The sequence below is a fragment of the Myotis lucifugus genome, unplaced genomic scaffold, assembly GCF_000147115.1.
Source record: "Myotis lucifugus unplaced genomic scaffold, Myoluc2.0 scaffold_21, whole genome shotgun sequence".
NCBI lineage: Eukaryota > Metazoa > Chordata > Mammalia > Chiroptera > Vespertilionidae > Myotis > Myotis lucifugus.
This window is the reverse complement of record NW_005871069.1, coordinates 1,051,026-1,074,609: the sequence shown is the minus strand read 5'-3', so window position 1 is coordinate 1,074,609 and position 23,584 is coordinate 1,051,026. Positions and strand designations below refer to the sequence as shown.

The 23,584-nt window shown below is 44.1% G+C and overlaps 1 protein-coding gene across 1 annotated transcript; it reads left to right on the top strand.

Annotated features, from left to right (window-relative positions):
- The first annotated feature begins 799 nt into the window (after nt 1–799).
- WRNIP1 (Werner helicase interacting protein 1) lies at nt 800–23,181 on the top strand. Its single transcript, XM_006085711.3, has 7 exons — nt 800–2,110; nt 4,252–4,443; nt 5,223–5,464; nt 15,763–15,992; nt 19,952–20,107; nt 21,300–21,379; nt 22,422–23,181. The coding sequence occupies exons 1-7, from the start codon at nt 1,271–1,273 to the stop codon at nt 22,695–22,697; spliced, it is 2,016 nt and encodes a 671-aa protein (XP_006085773.1). The 5' UTR covers nt 800–1,270; the 3' UTR covers nt 22,698–23,181.
- Nucleotides 23,182–23,584: the final 403 nt, after the last annotated feature.

Here is a 23,584-nt window from a genome sequence, read left to right as displayed (position 1 = left end):
ACCGCCTCTGCCTCACCCCACACCCAGGACCCTGTCTTCCCTCCCTCTGGCTGGCCGCAGGCACTGAGGACTCGGGCTGGCTTCACCTGGGCTGGCCGCAGCCGCAGAGGACCGTGGCTGGGTGGCTTCACCTGGGCTGCAGCCACAGGCGCCCAGGACCACGGGGCAGGCGGCTTGTCCCTCTCCTGGGCTGCAGCCTGGCTGGTCCCCATTCTTTTCTCGCAAGCTCATTTGTGCCTGGCTGGTCCCCATTCTTCTCTCCCCAGTGTTGAGTGTCTGAGCCATTAAGGCATGCTGGCATGAGGGTGTGATGACCATTTGCATATTAGCTCTTTATTATATAGGATACTTACCTTCACAATCTGTTTTGAGAGCAGCACTAGAACCTAAAGGGCAGTGGAATAGGCCACACCAAAATGCCACTTTAGTATAAGGGTTATTTTGAGTTGAAGGCAGTTGAGAAGCAGCAGATACAGTTCTCTACTCTCTCCCAATTTACTTAAAAGCAGGACATACATTGTAAAGGTGCCCACCCCCACTCCCCTCTCTACCAGAAAGGCCAGAAACAACTCCAAATCCTTTTAACCCAGAGGAATCTACATAACAAACTAGCCTGTATTTTCTTTAGTTTCCTTATATATTTACCTTCCTACAAAACGACAATGAGCTACCATCTCACACCTGCTAGAATGGCTACCATCAACAAATGACAAGTGTTGGCGAGGATGTGGAGAAAAGGGAACCCCTTTCCCTTTAATTCCCATCCCTCCGCCCTCCCCACACACCAGTTCAGCTCCGGGTGTGGAAAACCGCTTTCCAGGGCGCAATCTAGGGGCGTTTCAATGGACACTGCTCAGATATCATGGATTTCGAAGATGCGCGGAAAGGTGCCTGTCAACCACGCGCTCGTGCGCACGCGCAATCTGCTGGCCTCTTTGGCCCCTCCGGAGGCTCGCAGGTCGGCCAGAAGCGGGTGCGCAGACTACAATTCCCGACAGGCAGCGGGACACGTTTCCCGCTTGCAGCTGCGGAAAACGGATGCGGAGGACTCTTCGCGACGCAAAGCGCGAGATGCCGCGGGAGGCCGGCTGAGGGCGGGCCGCCCCGGCAGCCCGGAGCGCGAAGCATGAGCGGCGCCCTCCCCCGGCGGGCTCGCGTCCTGCCGCCTTCCAGAGCCTGGGTCGCGCGGCGCGGGGCCTAGCGGCGGGCATCGCGAGCCCTTGGCGTGCGTAGGGGCGCTGCGAGCGCGCCAGCGAGGGCAGCAGCCGCCATGGAGGTGAGCGGGCCGGAAGACGACCCTTTCCTGTCGCAGCTGCACCAGGTGCAGTGCCCCGTGTGCCAGCAAATGATGCCCGCCGCGCACATCAACTCACACCTGGACCGCTGTCTGCTGCTCAACCCCGCGGGGCACGCGGAGCCTGCGGCCGGGCCGCACGGACCCGGGGAGCGGCCCAAGGGGCTCTCGCCTCCCGGCACCAAGAGGCGGCGGCTCTCCGAGAGCTCGGCGCTGAAGCAGCCGGCCACCCCGACGGCGGCCGAGAGCAGCGAGGGCGAGGGCGAGGAGGGCGACGACGGCGGCGAGACCGAGAGCCGGGAGAGCTACGACGCGCCGCCCACGCCCAGCGGCGCCCGCCTCATCCCCGACTTCCCGGTGGCCCGCGCCAGCAGCCCGGCGAGGAAGGGCTCTGGGAAGAGGCCGGCCGCTGCGGCCGCCGTGGCGGGGAGCGCGTCTCCGCGGAGCTGGGACGAGGCGGAGGCGCCGGAGGAGGAAGAAGCGGTGGGCGAGGGCGATGGGGACGCGGATGCCGACGGCGAGGACGACCCCGGCCACTGGGAAGCCGGCGCCGCCGCCTTCGGGGCCAGCGGCGGGGGCCGCGCGCCATCCCAGGGCGGTGGCGGCCGAAGGAGATTCTGTAAGAAGCTGGAGGCAAAGCCGCTTGCCCGACCAAGATGCGCCCCGACTCGCTGCAGGGCTACATCGGGGCAGAGCAGAGCTGTGGGGCAGGAGACCCCTGCTCAGGTCTCTCTGGAGACGAAACGAAATCCCCCTCGCTCATCCCTGTGGGGGCCGCCGGGCTGCGGGCAAGGTGAGTGCCGCCTTGCCGGGAAGGTTCCGAGCCGGGATCTGCACGGCTCGGGCGTGGATCTCACGGCCAGGGAGCCGCGGCGTCGGCCGGCCCCGAAGACCGCCGGTCTGGACATTGAGGCCTCAGAGCGCAGGGGTCAGGTAGCCTCCGCGCCGGGCGGCGCCCGGCCCACGGGTGTTGTGATGGATTGAAAAAGGCACACCCACCCAGATTCATCAGACACGTTTTCTGTCGTGTTCAACGTGAGAATTGGGTGAATTCGTAAATTTACAAGAATATGTGGACTGTTAGATTTAATCTACTTTTGTGTTCCAACACCACATTAATGACCAAATTCTTAAGGAAACAGCATGTTATAAATTGCAGAGCATCATTTGTATGTTACATTTTTAGGTATATGGAATCAGTTTTTAAAAAATTTAATCCCTATTGTGCTTCCTTCCCTTTCATCTAGCTGTTAATTTATTTTATCAGACTGATTTGTATTTATCTTAGAAACTATTTAACAAAACTAGTGTGAACACTTTGCCCTGTGCAAGTCATTTTCATCTAGAATTTCCATAACTGCCCGCATAATGCCATGTATTTAGAGAAAAACCGGTGCTGTATTTTGGTGTCCAGTTCTATATACTTTGTTAGGAATTACCACAAGTCCAAAGGAGGGCAGTTAGGATATTGGTGTCCAGAAAACATGTCATTGGAAGAGCACTTGAAAAACAGTGGAGTGTTAAGACTGAAACAACAACAACAAAAAGAGTAGGCTGGGGTGTTTAAATATGTGATTTAAAAAAAAATCCATAGGAAGAGGGAGAGGAATGAGCACCAGTGAATGAAAGGCAACATTTAGGAACAGAGTAAAGGGGCTCTCAGAGCTTTCATGTTTAGACTCCTTAGTACACCAGAACTTTTATGATTTTTCTGCAGTTTTTCTTTCCAGCTTCATCTCCCACAACTTAATATCGCATCTCCCTTTACCCCAGTTCCTGAAATGCATGTTGTTCCTTTTGTTGCCTTGTTTGCTGTCATATTTTCCCTTTGGCCAGGTATAAATTAGATGTAACCCAAATAATGTATTACCATGGTGGTGGATTTAGTTGTTACTCCATTTAGGGGATTGAGCAGTAGCAGTTTTATTAATTGTCCATGAGTCTTTACTTAACATCATGAGAATGGCTGATCAGCTGTTGATGGTCTCATGACAAAGTCCCCAGGGAGATGATGAGTAGGGTGAACTCAGAAGATGCTGGACAAAAGATTTAGTAGGCTATACTCCTCAACGTAGTGGTTGGTGATGAGTCACAAGCCTATATATGTGGCTTGGGAGCCAATAGAATGGAATTTGCTGCAGAAGCAGCCTCGTATCTATTGGTGCTATACAACTTTTAGAAATTAAAGTGCCACCTTTTCATTCAGGGGCAAATTTGACTCCCAAACTTTAATCTTTCCTTTTGCTTTATTCCTATCCATATTGCTATATTGCTAACAATAATGTTAATAAGCATATGCAAATTTGTAGAGCACCATTAAGTGCCAGGCATTGAGCAGTATTTCCCTTGGATCTCCATTGTTTTCTGGTAAGTACTGAGCATCAGAGTGCTGTTTCACCTTCCAAAGTAGACATTCAGAAGTATCATGCAGTCATATTCAATGCTAGCTAGTTGTCATTGGTCTCTCAATGCAAAGGCTACCTCTCCTCTTCTAAGCTGCAAAAGGTTCCAGTTGTGGAATTGATGGAGTCTGTGGTCCTGCACTTCAGTTGCACACCTAGTCCTTCAGCAATAATGTTTTCTTGGCTGGAAGAGATCACAGCTGTCACCCAGGCTCTACTAAATCAAAACAGCTGTTCTTTTTACTAGGATTCCAAAGATCTTAGACTCCCCTCCCCCCCCAAAAAAAAATAAAATAAAAAAGGAACCAAATGGGGTTAGGTACAAAGAAGGAAAAATCAGGATTAACCTAAGGTTTAGCTACTTTCCTGTTTGATCCATAACTTTTTAAATTTCTGATAATGTGCTATGGTATTTCAGATTGTGTCTACGCTGCTAAGCATTTTTCAGAGATCAAGTTGCTTGGTATATGCTTATGTTGATTGTGTTTGTACCCATGGGTGCTTTTTTCTCTGTGTCTGATCAGCTTTTCAAACTGTGTGTGTCATCTTTTCTAGACTACGTTGGCTCACATCATAGCCAACAACAGCAAGAAACATAGTATAAGATTTGTGACATTATCTGCAACAAATGCCAAGACAAATGATGTACGAGATGTCATAAAACAAGCTCAAAATGAAAAGAGCTTTTTCAAAAGGAAAACCATACTTTTTATTGATGAGATTCACCGGTTCAATAAATCTCAGCAGGTATATTAACTTTTCTACCTTTTGGTCATTGTGAACATTAATTAAATAATATAAAGTATGTAAGATCACTTTGAAAAGCATTAAGCACTATACAAATGCTAGCAACTGTTTTCATTATTAACTGTCTACAAAGAAGCACAGGCTGCCAACCCATCTCTTTAGCTAAACTTTTTTACCTGATTTGACTCTATCACTAAATAGACTCTTAGAGTTATAACTGGATGTTAGCACTCCAGATTGGATCATTGACTCACCTTGGCATTTCCCATTAGCAGCATCTGGTGGTTACATATTCACTGATATACATATTTAATATATCATATATATTTACTAAGTTTATTAGGAGGAATAACAATATGTCTTGAGTACTAGCAGTGGAAGAAGATTTTGGAAATACTATTTTTGTGTTTTCTTAGACTTCTGTAATTACATAGCTTCTGTATTCAAGCTATTTCAGTTTGGCCTTGGGATAGAAGATACTTTTCTAAGTAAAGAAATGATTTATATTGAAACTAGAGTAGAATTCTACTTTGAGTTGTTATTCTACCAGCAAGAGACCGGGCTTGGGCATTGGCATTCCAGAAGATGTGTTTTAGGCTTAAAAACGCATTAGTTGTGTTCTCTTGCTATTGCATCCATATTCAGTATTCAGTGACTATAAAGCTGCTATTCCTGAAATCAAAATTAGGAAAAGGAAGGAATGGTTGGCCAACTTACATAGGACTCTGCAGGTTGTCGTTGACTGGAATCAATGTCTTCTGCTTTCCTCCCATGATTAGGATACGTTCCTTCCTCACGTGGAATGTGGGACAATCACTCTAATTGGGGCAACCACGGAAAACCCTTCTTTCCAAGTCAATGCTGCTCTTCTGAGCCGCTGTAGGGTTATTGTTCTTGAGAAGCTTCCAGTAGAGGCAATGGTGACTATTTTAATGCGAGCAATCAACTCACTGGGCATCCACGTCCTGGATTCCAGCCGTTCCACAGACCCTCTGAGCCACAGCAGCAACAGCAGTTCTGAGTAAGTTGACTGTGTGCAGTATCCTAGAGTAACACACCTCCCAGAAAATCCCCTGGCAGGGGTCCAAAAAGGGCTGGACAGCAGTAGGGAGAGAGTGGGGACAGAGAAGAAATGTTGATCAAGTAATGAAAACAGAAGAGAAGGGAGTGCTGAATTATACCAACAAGTATATCTCTGCAAATATTTTTTTTCTTTTAAGATATTTTGTAGTTTATAATGTCTGTATCTATAATTCTTCAAGCTTTAACATTACTTTGCCCATTATTTTAGTTTTGGGGTGTTTGTTTTTGTGCTTAGGGATTTGGTTCTTTACCTAGCACACTTTTTTAAAAAGTCTTGGAAAACTATGGGAAGCCTTATTGATTATTTTATGGAATAGATTTAATTTATAATTCTTTAGAGGTTTATAATCAGATTGCAATTTTTTCTTGCAGTTTACTTCTTTAAAAATATTAAGTAAAAATTAATGTAAATGGTACCATAAAATCACTTAAATTATTTTAGAGTGATTTTTGCATACTCTAAAGTCAGACTCAATTTCATGGAAGTAAAGTAATTTTAACTGAAAAGACATATAGAGGCTGTTCCTTTCCTCTCGGTAATCAATAACTGTACATGAGTGCTACATGAGGTCCTTAATTCACAGGTTCTATATCATGGATAATCAATTAGATTACTTCAGTTATAGGTTTTCATTTCTTAATTTTAGACTGTATTCTTCAGATGTCGCTGATTCATGTGTCAGTTGAAATATTGCAGTGGAACTTAATCTGGTGTGATGAGAGGCTAATGCCTGCCTCTTCATGCCGGGGACCCCGCAGCTGCTGGTGCCCGCCCTGGGGCCAAGTTCTGGAGCCACTCTTCTGTGAGGATTAAGTACAAGACATAGGCTCAGGGTTTAGGTTTCAACAGTCTCTCCCTATATGTCTGGCCTCTCCCATTTGCTCCTGTCTCAGATATAAGAGGAATTATGCTATATCTCATGAAAGACCTAAAATGTGGCCAAGGACCCCCAAGCAGAACAAAATCACATCATTTTAGAGTATAGTTGTGATGGGATAGCCATCAGAATTGTGACCAAGAAGATATATGGAGCTGCTGCTGTCAGTCAGATGCACTCAGACTTAGGAGCCCTCTGTATGCTGGGCACTTGTTTTTTCCTCTCCCAGTCACTGCCATGCCAATATTTAGTGAAATGAGGACAGAGGAGCCATGGAGCTCATCCTAAAAAGGATTTCTGCATTTTAACAGGATTTCCACATCACTTGCATGCACACTAAAATCTGAGAGGAGCAAGTGAAACTGGAAGCTGTATACAGAAGTGGAGCCGATGATCCTTTTCTTTAAAAAAATATTTTTTTTTATTGATTTTAGAGAGGAAGGGAGAGGGAGAGAGATAGAAACATCAATAATGAACGAGAATCATTGATCGGCTGCCTCCTGCGTGCCCCCTACTGGGGATGGAGCCTGCAACCTCGGCATGTGCCCTGCCTGGGAATCCAATCATGACCTCCTGGTTCATAGGTCAGTTCGCAACCACCGAGCCACACCAACTGGGCAAGCCAGTGATTCTTAATCTATTAAAATTGCTTCCAGTCAGAGAACACTTTCTCTCTCTAGTAGATTGTTCACTTTTCCATTACCACTCAGCTAGAATTGATCTTAACTATGACTTCTTTTCATTCTCCTATCTATTTTCTTATATCCTTTACCTTCCTGAGTAGGCTAGGAGGACAGGAACTTTTCCTTCTTATTCATATCGCCAGCACCCAGCACAGCCCAGCTTTTAATATATGTTTAATAAATGGTTTGTGAATGAATAAATAAGTCGTACCTTTTAGTATGAGAGAAATAGTTTAATGGTTTTTTTGTTTGTTTGTTTTTTTGTATAATCCAGCATAAGGGATAATTGCCCCATTGCCCAGGTATCAAGAACCCTTTAATACTACTGTCCAAGCAAACTAGCAGCAAGCAGAATGAAATTAACGATTATTAAGCGTAATTTATTGGTCTACTTGTTAGAAATTCTGAGAAGAAGTTAAGTTGGGAGATGTCATAGGCCATAGGAAGAATTATTCCTAATAGAAGTACCTGGCCACCCCAGTTGCCATGGATCATTAATAGTGGATTGTGCTCTTTCAGTTTTAGGTAAAATTTTACTTTCAAATTCCTGCTAACTGGCATTAACTATATATACACTATTGTGGACGTAAGTTAGATTTGGTTACACTAAAATCTAGTGGGAAGAAAAGACTTTTGACCCCAAATAATTACTCTCTCTCTGGAAAGCTGAGAGAGTACATTTGTATTCTTATGGTTTAGTGCCCTAAATAACATCTAGAACATTTTCAGAGAAATCCCAGACTATTTAAGGTTGTGCATGAGAGGAGCTGAGCAGGTACCAGATCTGGAAAGTAAGCTGATGCTTACACCATTCTTTTTTTTAAATAATATTTTTACTAGAGGCCCAATGCACGGATTTGTGCATTGGTGAGGTCCCTCAGCCTGGCCTGTGGAGATCGGGCTGAAACCGCTGAAATCGGCTCTCCAACATCCCCCGAGGGGTCCCAGATTGTGAGAGGGCGGTTCTTGGGTGACACACCTCAGAATCAGGCTTGCTCCTCTCTGGTTCTGGGTATGTCACCCAAGAACTGCAGCTGCCAAGTCACCACAGCTCCCAAGTCACCGTAGCTCGGCAGCTCCTGCATTGAGCATCTGCCCCCTGTGGTCAGTACATGTCATAGCTACTGGCAGGTTGGCCGGTTGCTTAGGCTTTTATATATATAGATTGATTTCAGAAAGGAAGGGAGAGGGAGAGAGATAGAAACATCAATGATGAGAATCACGATTGGCTGCCTCCTGCACATCCCCCAATGGGGATCAAGCCTGCAATCTGGGCTTGTGCCCTGACTGGGAATCGAATCATGACCTCCTCGTTCATAGGCAACACTCAAACACTGAGCCACGCTGGCCGGGCCCATTCTTGATTTTACTTGAGGAATTGTGAATTCTTATGCAGTATGTACCTGTACAATATAAATTCTCATTAGCATGAGATGAAAGGTTTTTTTTTTTCTGTTTCCCTCCTATATTTAGTCTGAAGGTATAAAAAATGCAGCTCCTAGCCAGTTATCTTTCACAGTATTTTTAAGGACATGGGCTCATCTTTTTGCTCTACCCTTTGAGCACAGGGCTTCTACCTCATGCCCCAAGGTAACTGGTTACTGGAAATCTAGCTGTTATATTTGTACTCCAGACAACAGGAAAGAAGAGCAGCCAAAAAATAGCATATCACCTCCCTCTCACCCTCCAGCTTTAGTGTGACATCTGCAAAATAGTACTCTATGTATACTCAGTTGTGTTTTGGTTGTGAAGAGAATGATGGAGATAAGCTGGTAGTTTATATTGAATTATCTATCCCATAGTGCCTTTGGTTTGTATGAGTAATCAGCAGTTTCATGTATTTGCTCTCTAAACATTTTGGTCACATGGTACAGTAAAGCATGTTATCTGTGCTTTGGGTTAATTTTGGAGGCCAAAAAAAAAAAAAGATCCATGTTCCCCCCGCCCCAACCCTGTGCACGTGGTCTGTTGTCTGATGAGCTTGCACTCTTGAAAATGAGAAGGTAAACTAATGTTTACTTGCTGTTTTGAAGGATTGTAAATTCCAGATCATAGGACATGTGCATATTCAAAAACACCCCTAAAGAATCAGTTGTTTGTAGGCCAAATAATAGCGCATAAGTTTGTGGACATGAAGAGAGTGAAATGAGAGTCTGTAATTGCCGTATTACTGTCTAACTTGGCAGAGCTCCAAGAGTTGGTTGAAAGAGGTGAAGTGGCTTCTGTCCTGAAGGGAAGGTGCGTTGGCTTGGCTCTGAGATGGGGGCTTTTCTCTGATCATCTTGAGAGGAGAGCCCAGATGAGGTGGCCCAAAACAAGGTTGCTGTGAGATTGTTTCTTGGTTGTTTTTGTTTTTTATAGAAGTTTGAACTATTCTGCCTGCCCTTTAAAAATAATATTTTCTAACATTGAATAGAAAGAATGGTAGAGCAACACAAGCATAGAAGGTATTAGTCAGAAGGAGTTGTGGATTTTAATAATTTTTCTTAAAAATGTTTCGATATAAAGAAAAATGTTACATTAATATACATTATTAAATGATGACATAAAAACACTGGAAACTAGAAAGATCTCAGGGAACTTGTATTCTCTTCTTGTGGTTGCTGTGCCAAATTACCACAAACTGTACCTTAAAAGAATAGAAATTTCTTCTCTCACAGTTAGGGAGGCTTGAAATCTGAAATCAAGCTGTTGGCAGGGTCACATTCCCTTCAGAGACTCTAGGAGAGAGTCCTTCCTTTCAAATTCTGGTGACTTGTGGCATTCCTTGGTTTGTGGCAGGATTGCTCCAGTCTCTGCCTCCATCTTCACATTGCCTTCTCCTCTGTGTACTCTCTTTTACTGTTTTTTATAAAGACATTTGTCCTTTGTCACCCAGCTTGAAGAGAATAGAACCAGGTTTTGAAGTCATGTTTAACTACTAAACTATCTCAGGTATTAAAAGGGGTCTGGGTATGAAGTTAAAAGGGTTACTTACTAGTTAGTATAAGTTAAAACTGCTGCTAGTTAGTATTAATATTCTAATCTGTTTCTGTGTGTAAGGGCAACACTGTATTAATTTGTAAAGTATTTAGGGACGAAAGATTTCCAGCTGTAATTTAGCAGGAGTGCCTCTTAACCAGATCTGCACATCACAATGACCAGGGATGCGTCTTGACAAGACATGTGCTCAGGGTTTGTCCCTGGAAGTTTCAGAATCAGTACATGTGTGGTAAGATCCACGGGCTGTACTTGGGGAAAATTCTCTGTAATCTGATGCACATTTCTGGTAGAGGACCACTGCATAGCAGTTGTTACCCTATCCATGGAATGTTTTACTTTAGTGAAAGAGATTCACAGAATATTGTTTTGTAATTTAGGGAGAGTTTAACTGAGTCTTTTGTTTTGCCATGAAACAACAGGTACATTTTTAGAACCTCACTCCTTCAACTTAAATATCCAGCCATCTCAGTAGAATCCTTCAGATCCTATGTTATTCACCAGAAAAACAATGGGCAGAAAGATTCACACTCTTGAAAGAAAAAAAGAAAGGAAAGAGGTGTCTTTACAGCATGTACAGCATGCTTCCCATATTCCTGCTAAGTCCAAAGCATTTCGCTTCAGTTGGAGAAACTAGGCTATCTTTATTTCTAGGTCTTATTAACTAGAAATATGATCTTTTCAAAGCATTTATTTCAACCTTTTTTTTTTCTCATTGTGGAACAGTTGAGGATTTGGTGTTGAGGTTTGTTTGTTTTTTAATCACATTATTCTATACAATAAAGCGTTAATATCCAAATGGTCATCATGCCCTCATGCTGTCACACCGTAATGGCTCAGACATTCAACACTGGGGAGAGAGGAATGAGGACCAGCCAGGCACAAATGAGCTCGCGAGAGAGGAATGGGGACCAGCCAGGAACAAATGAGCTCCTGAGAGAGGAATGGGGACCAGCCAGGCTGCTGCCCAGGAGAGGGAAAAGCCGCCTGCCCTGCGGTCCCAGGCGCCAGCGGCTGCGCCTGCAACTCGGGAGAGGGACAAGCTGCCCTCCCCGTGGTCACGGGCGCCAATGGCTGGGGCTGCGGCCCAGGAGAGGAACAAGCCGCTTGCCCACGGTCCCCTGTGGCTGCAGCTGGCCCGGGTCCTGGGTGCCTGCAGCCAGCCAGAGGAGGGAAGCCCGGGTCCCGGGTGCCTGTGACCAGCCGGAGAAGGGAATCCTGGTCCCGGGTGCAAGGCGAGGCAGAGGCAGTTAGGGGCAATCAGGCCAGCAGGGGAGCAGTTAGGGGCGATCAGGCAGGCAGGCAGAGGTGGTTAGGGGCAATCGGGCAGGCAGAGGTGGTTAAGGGCGATCAGGCAGGCAGGCAGAGGGGTTAGGGGCGATCAGGCAGGCGAGCGGTTAGGAGCCAGCAGTCCCAGATTGTGAGAGGCAGTCGGACATCCCCCAAAGGGTCCCAGATTGGAGAGGGTGCAGGTCGGGCTGAGGGATCCCCCCTTATTCTCCCCCCCCCACCCCGTGCACGAATTTCGTGCACCCAGCCTCTAGTAACAATATAATTTACTATCTTGTTTCTTCCTCTATATTTTGGTATGGGATTGCAGACACTCTAGCCCCAGAGTAAATTGTGCCTCATTTAATCCTATGGTAACTTTGGAAATTCATTCCAAATGGAAAACGTTTTATAAGTTTATGCTTAAATTTTAAAATCATGTTAAATTCTCAGGAATAGAAGCACTCTTTCAAGATACTTTGTGCAGTAGTTACTGTTTGCTGAGGGGAGTTTTGCAAATATAAATATGAATATCCCTTATTTCATCATTCTTGGCCTAAGGACTCTCATCTGTGCTCTCTCCTAAAAAGCTCAAGGTATTTTCACACATTTTATTACTCCTCAGAACCTAGGTAGAATGAACTAGGGCTCCGGAAACACTGAGTGGTAAGTAGAACCCTTTGAACATCCTATACAGTGTTCTTAGTAGCACATTTTCGCTTGGGGATTTATTTGACCATTGTGAGAGCCGTCAGTAATCGCTTTTATTACTTGACCAGAACTTCTGGAAGATTCATTTGTGTTTTAAAAGAAAACTAGCTTATTTTGAACATTGGGTGAAATTTGGAGTGTGGTTCATATTGAAGGGGAGGAGGAATGGAGTGGGAGCTTAGGTGGAAGCACTCAACTCTGGCTTTATTGTGGCAGCACTCTCATTCTCCATGACTTCAAACCTGATTCACAAAGATAATGATGGACTAACTTGGACTTTGGTTAAGAGTTTAAAAATTGAAGGAAGGATCCTATTTTCCAGCCATATACAGTACATGCCCATTCTCAAATACATGCTTATTCACTGTGTGCTCTATAAATCTATGAAGCAGTCTATGAGTTGTCTTCTCTCATAAGTAAAAGGGCCTGCTCACTGGCTCTATATGGGGACTCCATGGAAACGGGGCAGGATAGTATACACTAGAGCAGGGGGGGCTAGTTCACTGTCCCTCAGACCGTTGGAGGGCCGGACTATAGTTTAAAAAAAAACTATGAACAAATTCCTATGCACACTGCACATATCTTATTTTGAAGTAAAAAAACAAAACGGGAACAAATACAATATTTGTATTTGCATGTGGCCCACGGGCCGTAGTTTGAGGACCCCTGCACTAGAGTATTAAAGGCCCCACATTTTTTCTTGTCACACAAGCATTCTTGTCTCTATATAAAGGACAAATTCATAGAAAGATTTATACCAAAATACTAATGTTAAGGTAAAACAGCAATAAGTGATTTTTACCCCTATTTTTAAAATTTAATATAATGTACATTTTAAAAATAATAATATTTAGAGTTTTGAGTACATTGTTTTTCTAAAATTTATTTAATTGTTAAGGATGCAAACTATACATACTATGATCCCAATTTTGTTTTAAATTAAATGTAAGGTGCCCTGACCGGTTTGGCTCAGTAGATAGAGCGTCAGCCTGCAGACTCAAGGGTCCCGGGTTCGATTCCGGTCAAGGGCATGTACCTTGGTTGCGGGCACATTCCCAGTGGGTAGTGTGCAGGAGGCAGCTGATCGGTGTTTCTCTCTCATCGATGTTTCTAACTCTCTATCCCTCTCCCTTCCTCTCTGTAAAAAATCAATAAAATATATTTAAAAAAAAAATTAAATGTAAGGTTTATGGTTGAAGGGGCGGATGGATCAAAAATGAAATTCAACAAAGGCCGTAGTAGCTATTGTTATCTCTAGGTGGAAGAGATAATAGATGGGGCGGGGCGGGGGGGGGGGCGGGGGGGTGGAGCTACACTATCTATATTGTTATTTAAAAGGAAATAAATGTTTTGCTCTAAAATTGTGGGAAAATTATTGTGCAGATATTGAATGCCTATTCTTTACTAGGTACTGGGGATACAAATAAAAAATAAAACGTAAATCCTGTCCTTGGGGCCTCGACATGTAGAGGGAATGGAGAGATGAGGAATGTGCTCCACAATCGATTAGTATTGACTAGGGTTCCTGCTTCACTCTTTTTTCTTCCTGCAAGTGGTCCTGCAGGCTTGTTGTTGCCAGGAGGGTTTTTAAGGAGGTGGAAGGTGTTGCTTTTGTTAGTTCTGAGGCTGAAATGAGATATTTAGGCAACTTTGGTTCTTCTGCTTCTCCCCCCCCTCCCTCCCCCCTGGTCCCTGCAATACCCACGCTCATGATGTGCAGTAACCAAGCCAGGTGTCTGCCCTTCCCTTTGGGGCACATTGGGTGATGCCACAGTCCTTGATATTGGTTCCTTCTAACACATTTTCTTTGGGTGTGTATTGTCTGTCGTTTTTTTCCAAATCATCTATAATCTGCTAAAGAATATCCGCTTGAGAAATGGTCTGTCAGCTTTACAGAATGTCAGTGATGTAGCCTCGTTGAGTGTTTTGAGTATTTGGTCAGCAGGGGAGAAGGATGGGCCTCCAGACTGCAACCATGGCTCTGGGGCCAGGAGGCTGTCAGGAGTCTGATGAGAGATTTGGTCATTATTAAGCCACTAGAGGCCCGGTGCACAAAAATTTGTGCACTCGAGGGGGGTCCCTCAGCCTGGCCTATGCCCTCTTGCAGGTCTGGGACCCCTCGGAGGATGTCCACCTGCTGGCTTAGGCCCGCTCCCTGGGGGATCGGGCCCAAGCTGGCAGTCAGACATCCCTCTGGCAGCCCAGCAGCCCTCGGAGGATGTCCACTTACCAGCAGGGAACAGACCTAAGCTGCAGTCAGACATCCTTAGTGCTGCTGAGGAGGCGGGAGAGGCTCCTGCCATGCAACCGTCAGCCTGGCTTGTGGCTGAGCAGAGCTCCCCTGTGGGAGCGCTCTGACCACCAGGGGACAGCTCCTGCATTGAGCATCTGCCCCCTGGTGGTCAGTGTGTGTCATAGTGACCAGTCATTCTGCTGTTATGGTCAGTTTGCATGTTTCTCTTTTATTGGATAGGATAAGGCAAAATAGGTGCTTCATGAATGGCGCGGGATCCACAATTAATAACTAGGAGTCTTAGTTTAAGGAAATTAAGAAATGAGATGAAGTGGTCTTTAAGATGATAGAAACAAATGAAATGCAAATTGGTATTATTCAAGCCATTCACCAAGCTAAGTATTGGGGTAGGTGTACAGTAAGGAACTTACGAAGACAAGCTGGGCCCCCTTTTATGACAGCCACCCACATACCTACCTCAGTCCCCATGCCTTGGCCCAGCCCAGTTGGTGCCTATCCATTGTTTTCCAACTAGCAGATTTGGACAGTTCTAGTCAACTTATTAATTACGATAGCTATTTGTAGCTGAAGTTTGGCAATGACATGGGTAAGCTGTAACTAAAAAATTGTGCTGCTAACAGCTAGCCATGACTTAATAAGACCCCTCTAAGTAATTAAATGTGTTAGATATATTTTCTGACTACACTAGGAATAGAACATTTTGCCCAAAAAGATTGGAAAATGAATCCTTATTAGACTTTCTTTATAAAGGTACACATTTAGAAATGTGATGATAAATTTTAGTAGTGATGTTCAGAGAGAGGCTAGGTGATTTACCCAAGATCTCACAGCTAAGTCCTGGCAGAATCTTTTGTGACCTCTGCTACTTTATACACTTAAGGCAATTAATACCCACCTGGAAGTGCACCCCAGGCCAGAATCCCAGAGACCTGCTTCCAGGTACTGCTCTGCCCAGCATAACTGGATACCTGGTTTATTTTTTATAAAATGAGGTAATTGAGCTGTGATCTGGAGCCGTTCAGAACTAGCTTTCTGATGTGTTGCCACCTCTCTTCTGTGTGAGGAGTGGTCTGAGCACACCCATGTTGTCAGGATGTGGCCTGCGTGTGAGGCATGTTTTCTGTACATCATAATGAGGTACTGGTGTTTTTGTAGTTTTCACTGTTCTGTAAGATAGAACCACGGAGACCGCATGTCCACGGCAACTTTCTAAAACTTCTATGTTTTTATACATGCTTATGTGTATGTGCTTATCCAGTGGCTTACCTTCATGACTCAAAGTCAGGTCAGTTTTCAGTCTCCACAGTATTTAACCATGTTAACAATGTAAGTTCAAAATAGAGAAGGAATCTTGAATATAAGGTAGCTTTTAGTGACCTTGCTTAGAGTTTGCTAGGAAGTGCTATAGAATGAAAGTTGTGTCATATCAGTGTGACCAAAACTAACGCTGGTTGTGTTGCAGGCCCTCCGTATTCATAGAGGATAAAGCGGTAGACACTCTGGCTTATCTCAGTGACGGGGATGCCCGAATTGGACTAAATGGACTGCAGCTGGCGGTGCTGGCCAGGTTAAGCTCCAGGAAGATGTTTTGTAAGAAGAGTGGGCAAGCCTATTCTCCCAGTAGAGTTCTGATCACTGAGAATGATGTGAAGGAAGGCCTCCAGAAGTCTCACATTTTATATGACCGAGCAGGTAAATAACTCTGAAGTGTGGAAAGAGTGAAACTTTAATGAAATAAGTTGTGTGCACACACTCTCACTTCCAGGCCTCTGACCTTCATCTTGGTCCAAAGCATGAATGTGTTTCTCATTGGGATCTCCAGGTTGGTCATAGACCTAAACCTTACACTCAGAGTCTGATTTCAAAGACCCACCTTCCTGAGCATTCTCAAGGGAGTTGCAGAGCAGAAGCTGTCCTGATGAGAACTGAGAGGGCTTTTAGGGTTTGAAATTGCAGGCTTCAAACTTACCTTATAAGGTAGTTTATTTTTCCATTATTCGCTGATGGCACCTTTTAGAAGACAAGCATTTTTAAAACCCATACATTCAATTAACAATAATTCTTGAGATAATTTATAATGGCATTAAATAACAGCAGGACTCTTGAAATAAGTGACTTATTAGTTTAATGAGAATTAAAATTCTTAATTTCTAGTGTCTGAACTAAATATTAAGTTTATTTGGATCTTGATGCTTTTATTTTGAAATAGCTTCTTAAAAAATTTAATTTTGCTTTGTGAAGTTATGTTTTTGTAGAACCACATTTACAGATATCAATTTTGATACCAGCTCTTATTAAATCCGTGAGTTGGCAATATTAAATATCATAAGCACAGCACATTTGTGTCTTTTTATAGAAGATGTGGATGAGGAAGATAGCACACTGTAGATTAGCCTGGATGTCTCGGGCTTGAGTATCTGTGCGATTCTGGATATTGCAGTAACAGGAATAGAATTTCCACACCTTGGAAAGCTCTGCTGGAAAGGGAGCTGATGATTGAACATTCCAGAGATCATGGAGGCTGCACCATGTCTTTAGCAGTATTTCCAAATGCCTTTTGATGTTGGAGAGGACTTCTTATTTGTTAGAGAAGGGTGGGGAGTTTAAGAAGGACTTTGGTTCTAGGCACTGCCTCCTGGTGAGTGAGTAACCTGTGACCTTGGAGAAGTGACTGAAGCTCCTCAGCCAGTGGGGACAATGGGGGTGAAATGGGGATGGGGTGGCTGACAAGCAGGCAGGACACATCAGAGGCCTTTAACAACAGTCCTCTTTACTTTCTGATGTGAATGTGCCTCTCACCAGGTACTTCTCTTATGCCCCGAAGGTCTCCAAAGGCCTTGAATGTCATGAATGCTTGGAAAATCTGAAAAGTAAAGCATTCTGGATGTAGAATTTCTCATTGGAGATGTGAACAAAATTAAAAATTTTAAGAGGTAGAAATAGTCCCACATGCTGGACTCTCCATTGTTTCTTGGGGGTCCCAGCAACAGTGGTCTTTTTCTCTACTCGGAGGTGTCATAAAAGAGACTTTATTTTGATTGGACCAACTAGAACTGGTCTTTCACATTTTATCACTCTGTCACTTAAAAAACAGAAAGCTACCATTTAACAGAACATTAGCTAATATTGAATCTCAGTATTTTATATACATTGTCTTTGTTTTAATTCTTAAAATAACTTTAGGAGGTAACTATTAATATTATCCTCATTTTACAAATGACAAAACTTGCCTGAATTCACAAAGCAAGTGGTTAAAGTCATCCTCAACTCCAGGTCTGACTGGTTAGGAGGACTGTGTCCTTCCCCAGGGCGGTGCTGCCTCCATGTCAGCCCCTCCCCACAGTCACCAGTCTCACTGCTGGAGCAGGTCACTCATGCTGCTCACACTCATGCACATTCACACATACCTACTCATGGACACACACAGTGGATGCCATACATGTCCAGTCCTTGGGCTCCTGCTCCTTGGGGATCACCTTCTCTATAGCTCTTTGCTGCCCTAGGAAGAGCTGGAGCCATGGAAGCCACTGGAGCCCAGTCTTGAGAACCCACACAGTCCACAAGTCTTACACCCCAACCTGCCCCATTCAAACTCACTGTGTATACTCTATCTGCCCCACAGTGTATCCAGAGACTCACACAATTCAAATCCTAGAGCCACATCCTAGAGCATCAGGCTGCCCCATCAGTAGGGTGATTGAAGCATTACCCTGGAAGTCTGCTGGCTTATACTTTGGGGCCTTTTTTAACTCGGGTGGAACAAAGACCCTTACCCCCAGGATTCTAATTATTTCTTTTACTGTCTTCTATTATTGTTGGACCCAATAACTAGCTCAGATAATTCTGCATCAGAATGAAGAAATTTCCAAGTGAGAACACATTCTCTGCCATGCATTAAGGTCAGAGTTCTGCATAAATAATAATTTTAAGTTATAAAGCGGTATAAACTAAAAGCAAAAATGAAGCTAGCATAGAATAATGATCTAACACATGTTTCCATAGTGCTTACTCCATACCAGGCATTCATTATTTAATACAACCCTGTGAGTTAGCTCGTCTTATAATACCCAGTTTACAGATGAGAAACCCCAGGAGGCATAGAGGGTCAGTCACTTGCTCAGTTACATAGAGGGTCAGTCACTTGCCCAGTTTGGTGTTCAAACTCAGGCAGCTTGGCTCCAGAGCCCAGGTCTTAACCATCTTGCCTTTTGTTGTTGACGCTCAGGAAAGATATAAGAAAGTGAATAACCTCTGTGGCAGGGAGGGTCATTGCCAGCTCCTTATTTATATCTGACAGGGAGTGAAGTAGAGGTGGCTGCTGCCTTCTCCATGTCCATGAGTCAGCCAGACTTGCACTGTCTGGCCCTTTGCCATGTCCAGGCTCAGCACTGGAAGGGCTCAGCACAGGGCCAGCGTCCAGGACTGTGAAGGAGGTAGGCAGAACCATGTGGGTTTCATCAGGACACTTTTCCAGCCAGTCTCTGCGCCACTGTGACCTAGTTGAGGAAGCCCTGGGACAGGCAACAACTCAATTTGTCCACAGAAGTCTGGCAGCTCTGCTAAAACGTGGATCTGCCTTGGTGATCCTCTGAAAAGTGGGAGAGGCTCGGTCCCACCCCGTCAGCTTCACAGGTCTTTCTCGTTGTCCTGTGCTCTTCAACTAAAGGCTGTCACTTTATCAGCAGAGTCAGTCGCCAGGACTTTCCTGGGCCCAGATGCTGTATAGAGCAGGTCATGGTCTTGTTGCCCTTGGCTTGAGGAGCACAGACCAGGTGCTTCTCTGGAAGGACTGTTTCTAATAAGAATAACAGTTCTCTCTCAGGAGCAGCATGCCCTCTTCTCAAATTTAAGGAAGAGATGGTGGTCAGAAAATAGTGGAATGTGTGTAGTTGCAAATGTTTAGCCATAATTTTCTCTTCTTAAATATGTTTTCCTAAAGCACATTTGACGGATTTGTTGTCCTGGGTAAAAAAATGGGTAAGACCAAGTGATGAGGGAGAAGGGCCGCATGCTTTCAGAGTGAGAGCTGTTAGTCCCTGTGTCAGTCCTGGGATCCTGCCACACGCACATGTGTCCCACACCAGATTCAAATGACCACAGGCTTCAGATATCAGAAAGGCAACTGGACATGACACTGAGGAACAAATGGGCTGTAACAGCTGTTCTTGCCACTTGGCTCTTCTTTTTATGGGCTACATCCAGGCCCAGGGTCAATTCTCCTCAAGTTGCCAGTGGGGCACAAGAAGCCAGAACATCACAATCCCCCTCTTCCCACTCATGGCTCTGGCACATCCACCAAGGTCTGTGAGGACCACCTTTCACAGTGAATGTCCCTCCCTTTGCTTAGTCTGGGCTCCCATTCAGTGTGAACAACCACAGGTGTCCAGCAGCCTCCTGCTCTGACGGGCTGGGCTACCCCAGGTTACTGCACAGGCCTGCTCTAACTCCCACTCTAGCGGCATGTGCCCTCACACTGATCAGTGCGGAGCAACCTACCACATATGCTCCTCAGCTTTCCGAGGCACTGTGGGAGTTTAGGCTTCCCTAAGTCAGCCAGTAAGAGCACCATAGGGCTTGGTGGACCCTCCTCTGAGCCCTGAGGAGTCCCTCTTTCTGCCAGTAACTGAGCAGGTGCTTTCTGTGGTGTCCAGGAGAAGAGCACTACAACTGCATCTCTGCTCTTCATAAGTCGATGCGGGGCTCAGACGCGAGCGCCTCCCTCTACTGGCTGGCACGCATGCTCGAAGGAGGAGAGGACCCGCTGTATGTGGCAAGGAGGCTGGTGAGGTTTGCCAGTGAAGACATAGGTGAGTGTGATAGGAGGGCCCAGAGCCTGGAGCCCATGAGGTTGGGGTGGGTGGAGGGAGGAAGTGTTGCTGTTTGTACCATGTGGGACAGGTAAGAAGATAAGAGTGAAGTAAGAACTCAGTGTATTCCTTGATGTTGTGTGTGAGAGCTTTTGAGTGTGTTCCTAAAATCAACATTCTGTTCCCTCTTCAGTAGTGATTTTCATAACATGAGTATTGAAATCTAAGAAATATTTTAAATTTGCTTCCAGTCAAATTTTTCAGGTTTTTATTGGATCGCTTCTGAGATAGAAATGGAAGATTCTGGGCACTGTTTAAAGAAAAAGATCAGAAAACGTTTTCTTGGTGTTAGTAAATGTTTCATTTTATTTTACTTTTTTTGTTGTTAATCCTCACTGGAGGATATTTTTCCATTGACTTTTTTTTTTTTTTTTTAAGAGAGAGGGTGGAAGGGAGGGGGAAAGACAAAGAGAGAGAAACATCGATGTGAGAGAGACACATCGATTGGTTGCCTCCCACACGCACCCCAACCAGAGCCGGGGATTGAGCCTGCAACTGAGGTATGTGCCCTTGATCAGAATCAAACCCGTCTTCTGTGGGTTGACGCTCTATTCCAGTGATGGCGAACCTTTTGAGCTCGGCGTGTCAGCATTTTGAAAAACCCTAACTTAACTCTGGTGCCATGTCACATATAGAAATTGTTTGATATTTGCAACCATAGTAAAACAAAGACTTATATTTTTGATATTTATTTTATATATTTAAATGCCATTTAACAAAGAAAAATCAACCAAAAAAATGAGTTCGCGTGTCACCTCTGACACGCGTGTCATAGGTTCGCCATCACTGCTCTATTCACTGAGCCAAACCAGGTAGGGTGTAAATGTTTTATTTTTAATGTATCCATCCTTGTGACTGTCTTCATGGTCTCCACTCCTTATGTTTATTATTTTTCCTACTAGATAGAATGGAGATTTTATCCCTGAGGAAACAATTTTTGACACCACACAGTAACCATACAGTAACGTTGTCTTGAATAAGCTAATGAGATCAGAGAAAACTCTGTCCATTCTAAGTGGGATTTTTTGGTCAGTAGCCTGCAAGCAGTGACAGTCTCGGGTCTCGGCAGCACATAGACAGATCAGGGTGGGAGTGCATTGTGACTTACATCTCCCTTTCTCTCTGTGTGCAGGTCTGGCAGACCCATCCGCATTACCACAAGCAGTAGCTGCCTACCAGGGCTGTCACTTCATAGGCATGCCCGAATGTGAGGTAACATTTTCAGCTCAGCTCTGTGCAGATCAGCTTTTTTCTCTTGTACTGTGTCTCCTTGTGGATTTACATATATAGGGTATCCCAGAAATGGTATACACACTTTTACACTTGATAACTCACTTAATTTTCACTCCTTTGTAGGTTTACTGCTTTGAAATAATGGGTGAAGTCAGACTAATCTTTGAACAAAGAAAAGTTATCCTAAAGTGCCACTAGACTTTTTTTTTTAATGGAGATACATAGAATACTAAGTTTACAGTATAAAACTGGCAACAGTCAACAAATTGAGGGTACACAAATACTGAACGAAATTATTCTTAATGTTATCATCAGGGCCTGGACCACAGCAGTCATCAGTTTGAAAACAGGCATCTTCATTTCTATAGATTCTTTTAAATGTTGTAAATGAACTGTATGTTAATAAACGCTGACTTTATAATCATTCAAAGTGGTATACATTTTGGGGGGACACCCTTTATCTTCTGCCTTCACCATTAGTTAATGTGTGGTCACACTGAAGAAGCTTCTTATTTAACTCCCATTTTATAAGCTTAGACGAGAGAAAGAGAGAGAGAGAGAGAGAGAGAGAGAGAGAGAGAGAGAGAGAGAGAGAAAATATGAGAATCTTGGGTGTTGACAGGTCATGGTTTCAAACTATTTCCAGTCACCTGAGGTTCAGAGGAAGTGCTCAGAATTTCCTGGGGGCAGAAGTGTTGAAGCTGAACAGGAAGTCTGTGCAAGTTTACCCACAAACACACCAGCTTCGTAGTTGTGTTTTATGTATTGGGGTTTTAAGAAAAACTTCATTTAATAAAAAGTTCTTCAGTTTAAAAAAAGAAAACCACAGGTCTGGTTCAGCCTCTCTCCTCATGTAGGCATTTCTTCTTTCTGTCATAGGTGGTTGTCCAGACTGGAAGCAGAAAGAGGAGTGATAAAAGTGTGGTGGGAATCTTCTCAGAATTAACTAAAGGCATCATAGAGTATTCTGCAAAATAAACTTTCTGGTACCTTCATAACAAAATGTTTCCTTTTCATCTAGGTGCTTCTGGCCCAGTGTGTAGTCTATTTTGCCAGAGCCCCAAAGTCTATTGAGGTGTACAGCGCCTACAACAACGTCAAAGCCTGCCTGCGGAACCACCAGGGGCCTCTGCCCCCCGTCCCACTGCACCTGAGGAATGCGCCGACCCGGCTCATGAAGGACCTGGGCTATGGCAAGGGCTACAAATACAACCCCATGTACAGCGAGCCTGTGGACCAGGAATACCTGCCCGAAGAATTGAGAGGAGTGGATTTCTTCAAACAGAGGCGATGCTGACTCTTTGAGGCTATGACAGCAGAAGGATGTTACTTTCTTTTCTTTTTCTTCTTTTTTTTAATAGGAATGGCCAGAAAGAGAGTAAATGGATTGTGAAGTTGGTTTCCTGGTAAAAGTTAAAACAGCCCAACTTTTTGTGCCAGAAATTTGAGAATTTCTTAAGTGGAGGCACAGCTACTTCAGCTAAGTGTGTAATGTTGAATCGTGTTCATTTGCACTCTGCAGTGGTTATGCGTATGGAAGTGTCTGGCAGCTTTGTGCAATGAATTAATGTTATAAGGAATTATCTATTTTGTCATAGTATTTAAATCATAATGTCATTTCAGAATTCAGTTCTGTAGGATTTTTTTCCCTTTAAAAAATGTATATTCTGGGTAGTTTTAATTGGTAAAAAAATGTAATTGTGATTTAATACTGCATAGTGTTCTGGGGTATTTTTTTTATATGCAAAGGTCTTATGAGCCAATAAAACTATTTCAAAGTAGTCTTCAGTTGGCTCCTGTTTTTCTCGCCTTGGATACCTAGGTTCCAACGTCTTGTTACCATCACATTGTGGGTAAATACTGTAAAAGAAAAATTATCATAGGTGAAATTGAAAAGCTTTGTATTTTTTTGAAAATTTTAATTTCTTAAAGGAATACATATAATTTTAAATGGCTTATAAAAATCCAGTTGTTTGTTCCATTTCTCCCTGCTTCCTCCAGTTTCTTCTTGCAGCTCTGTGTTTCTAAATAATATAGGAATTTCACTTTTGTGTTTCCTAAAGTTAAATGTCTGACACAGAGAGAGAACTTAGTTTTCTTTGTATCTACTGCTAATTCTTCTCAAACTCCGTAATAGCTATTTTGCACACATTTCCACAGAGATGGCTCCATCAGTAACCCATA

Bases quoted from the DNA above. Each gene is read 5' to 3' on its own strand.
- WRNIP1 (XM_006085711.3), top strand. From the start codon at position 1,271: ATGGAGGTGAGCGGGCCGGAAGACGACCCTTTCCTGTCGCAGCTGCAC. The intron at 15,993-19,951 runs GTAAATAACTCT...TGTGGTGTCCAG, and splicing joins CATTTTATATGACCGAGCAG to GAGAAGAGCACTACAACTGC. The intron at 21,380-22,421 runs GTAACATTTTCA...CTTTTCATCTAG, and splicing joins TAGGCATGCCCGAATGTGAG to GTGCTTCTGGCCCAGTGTGT.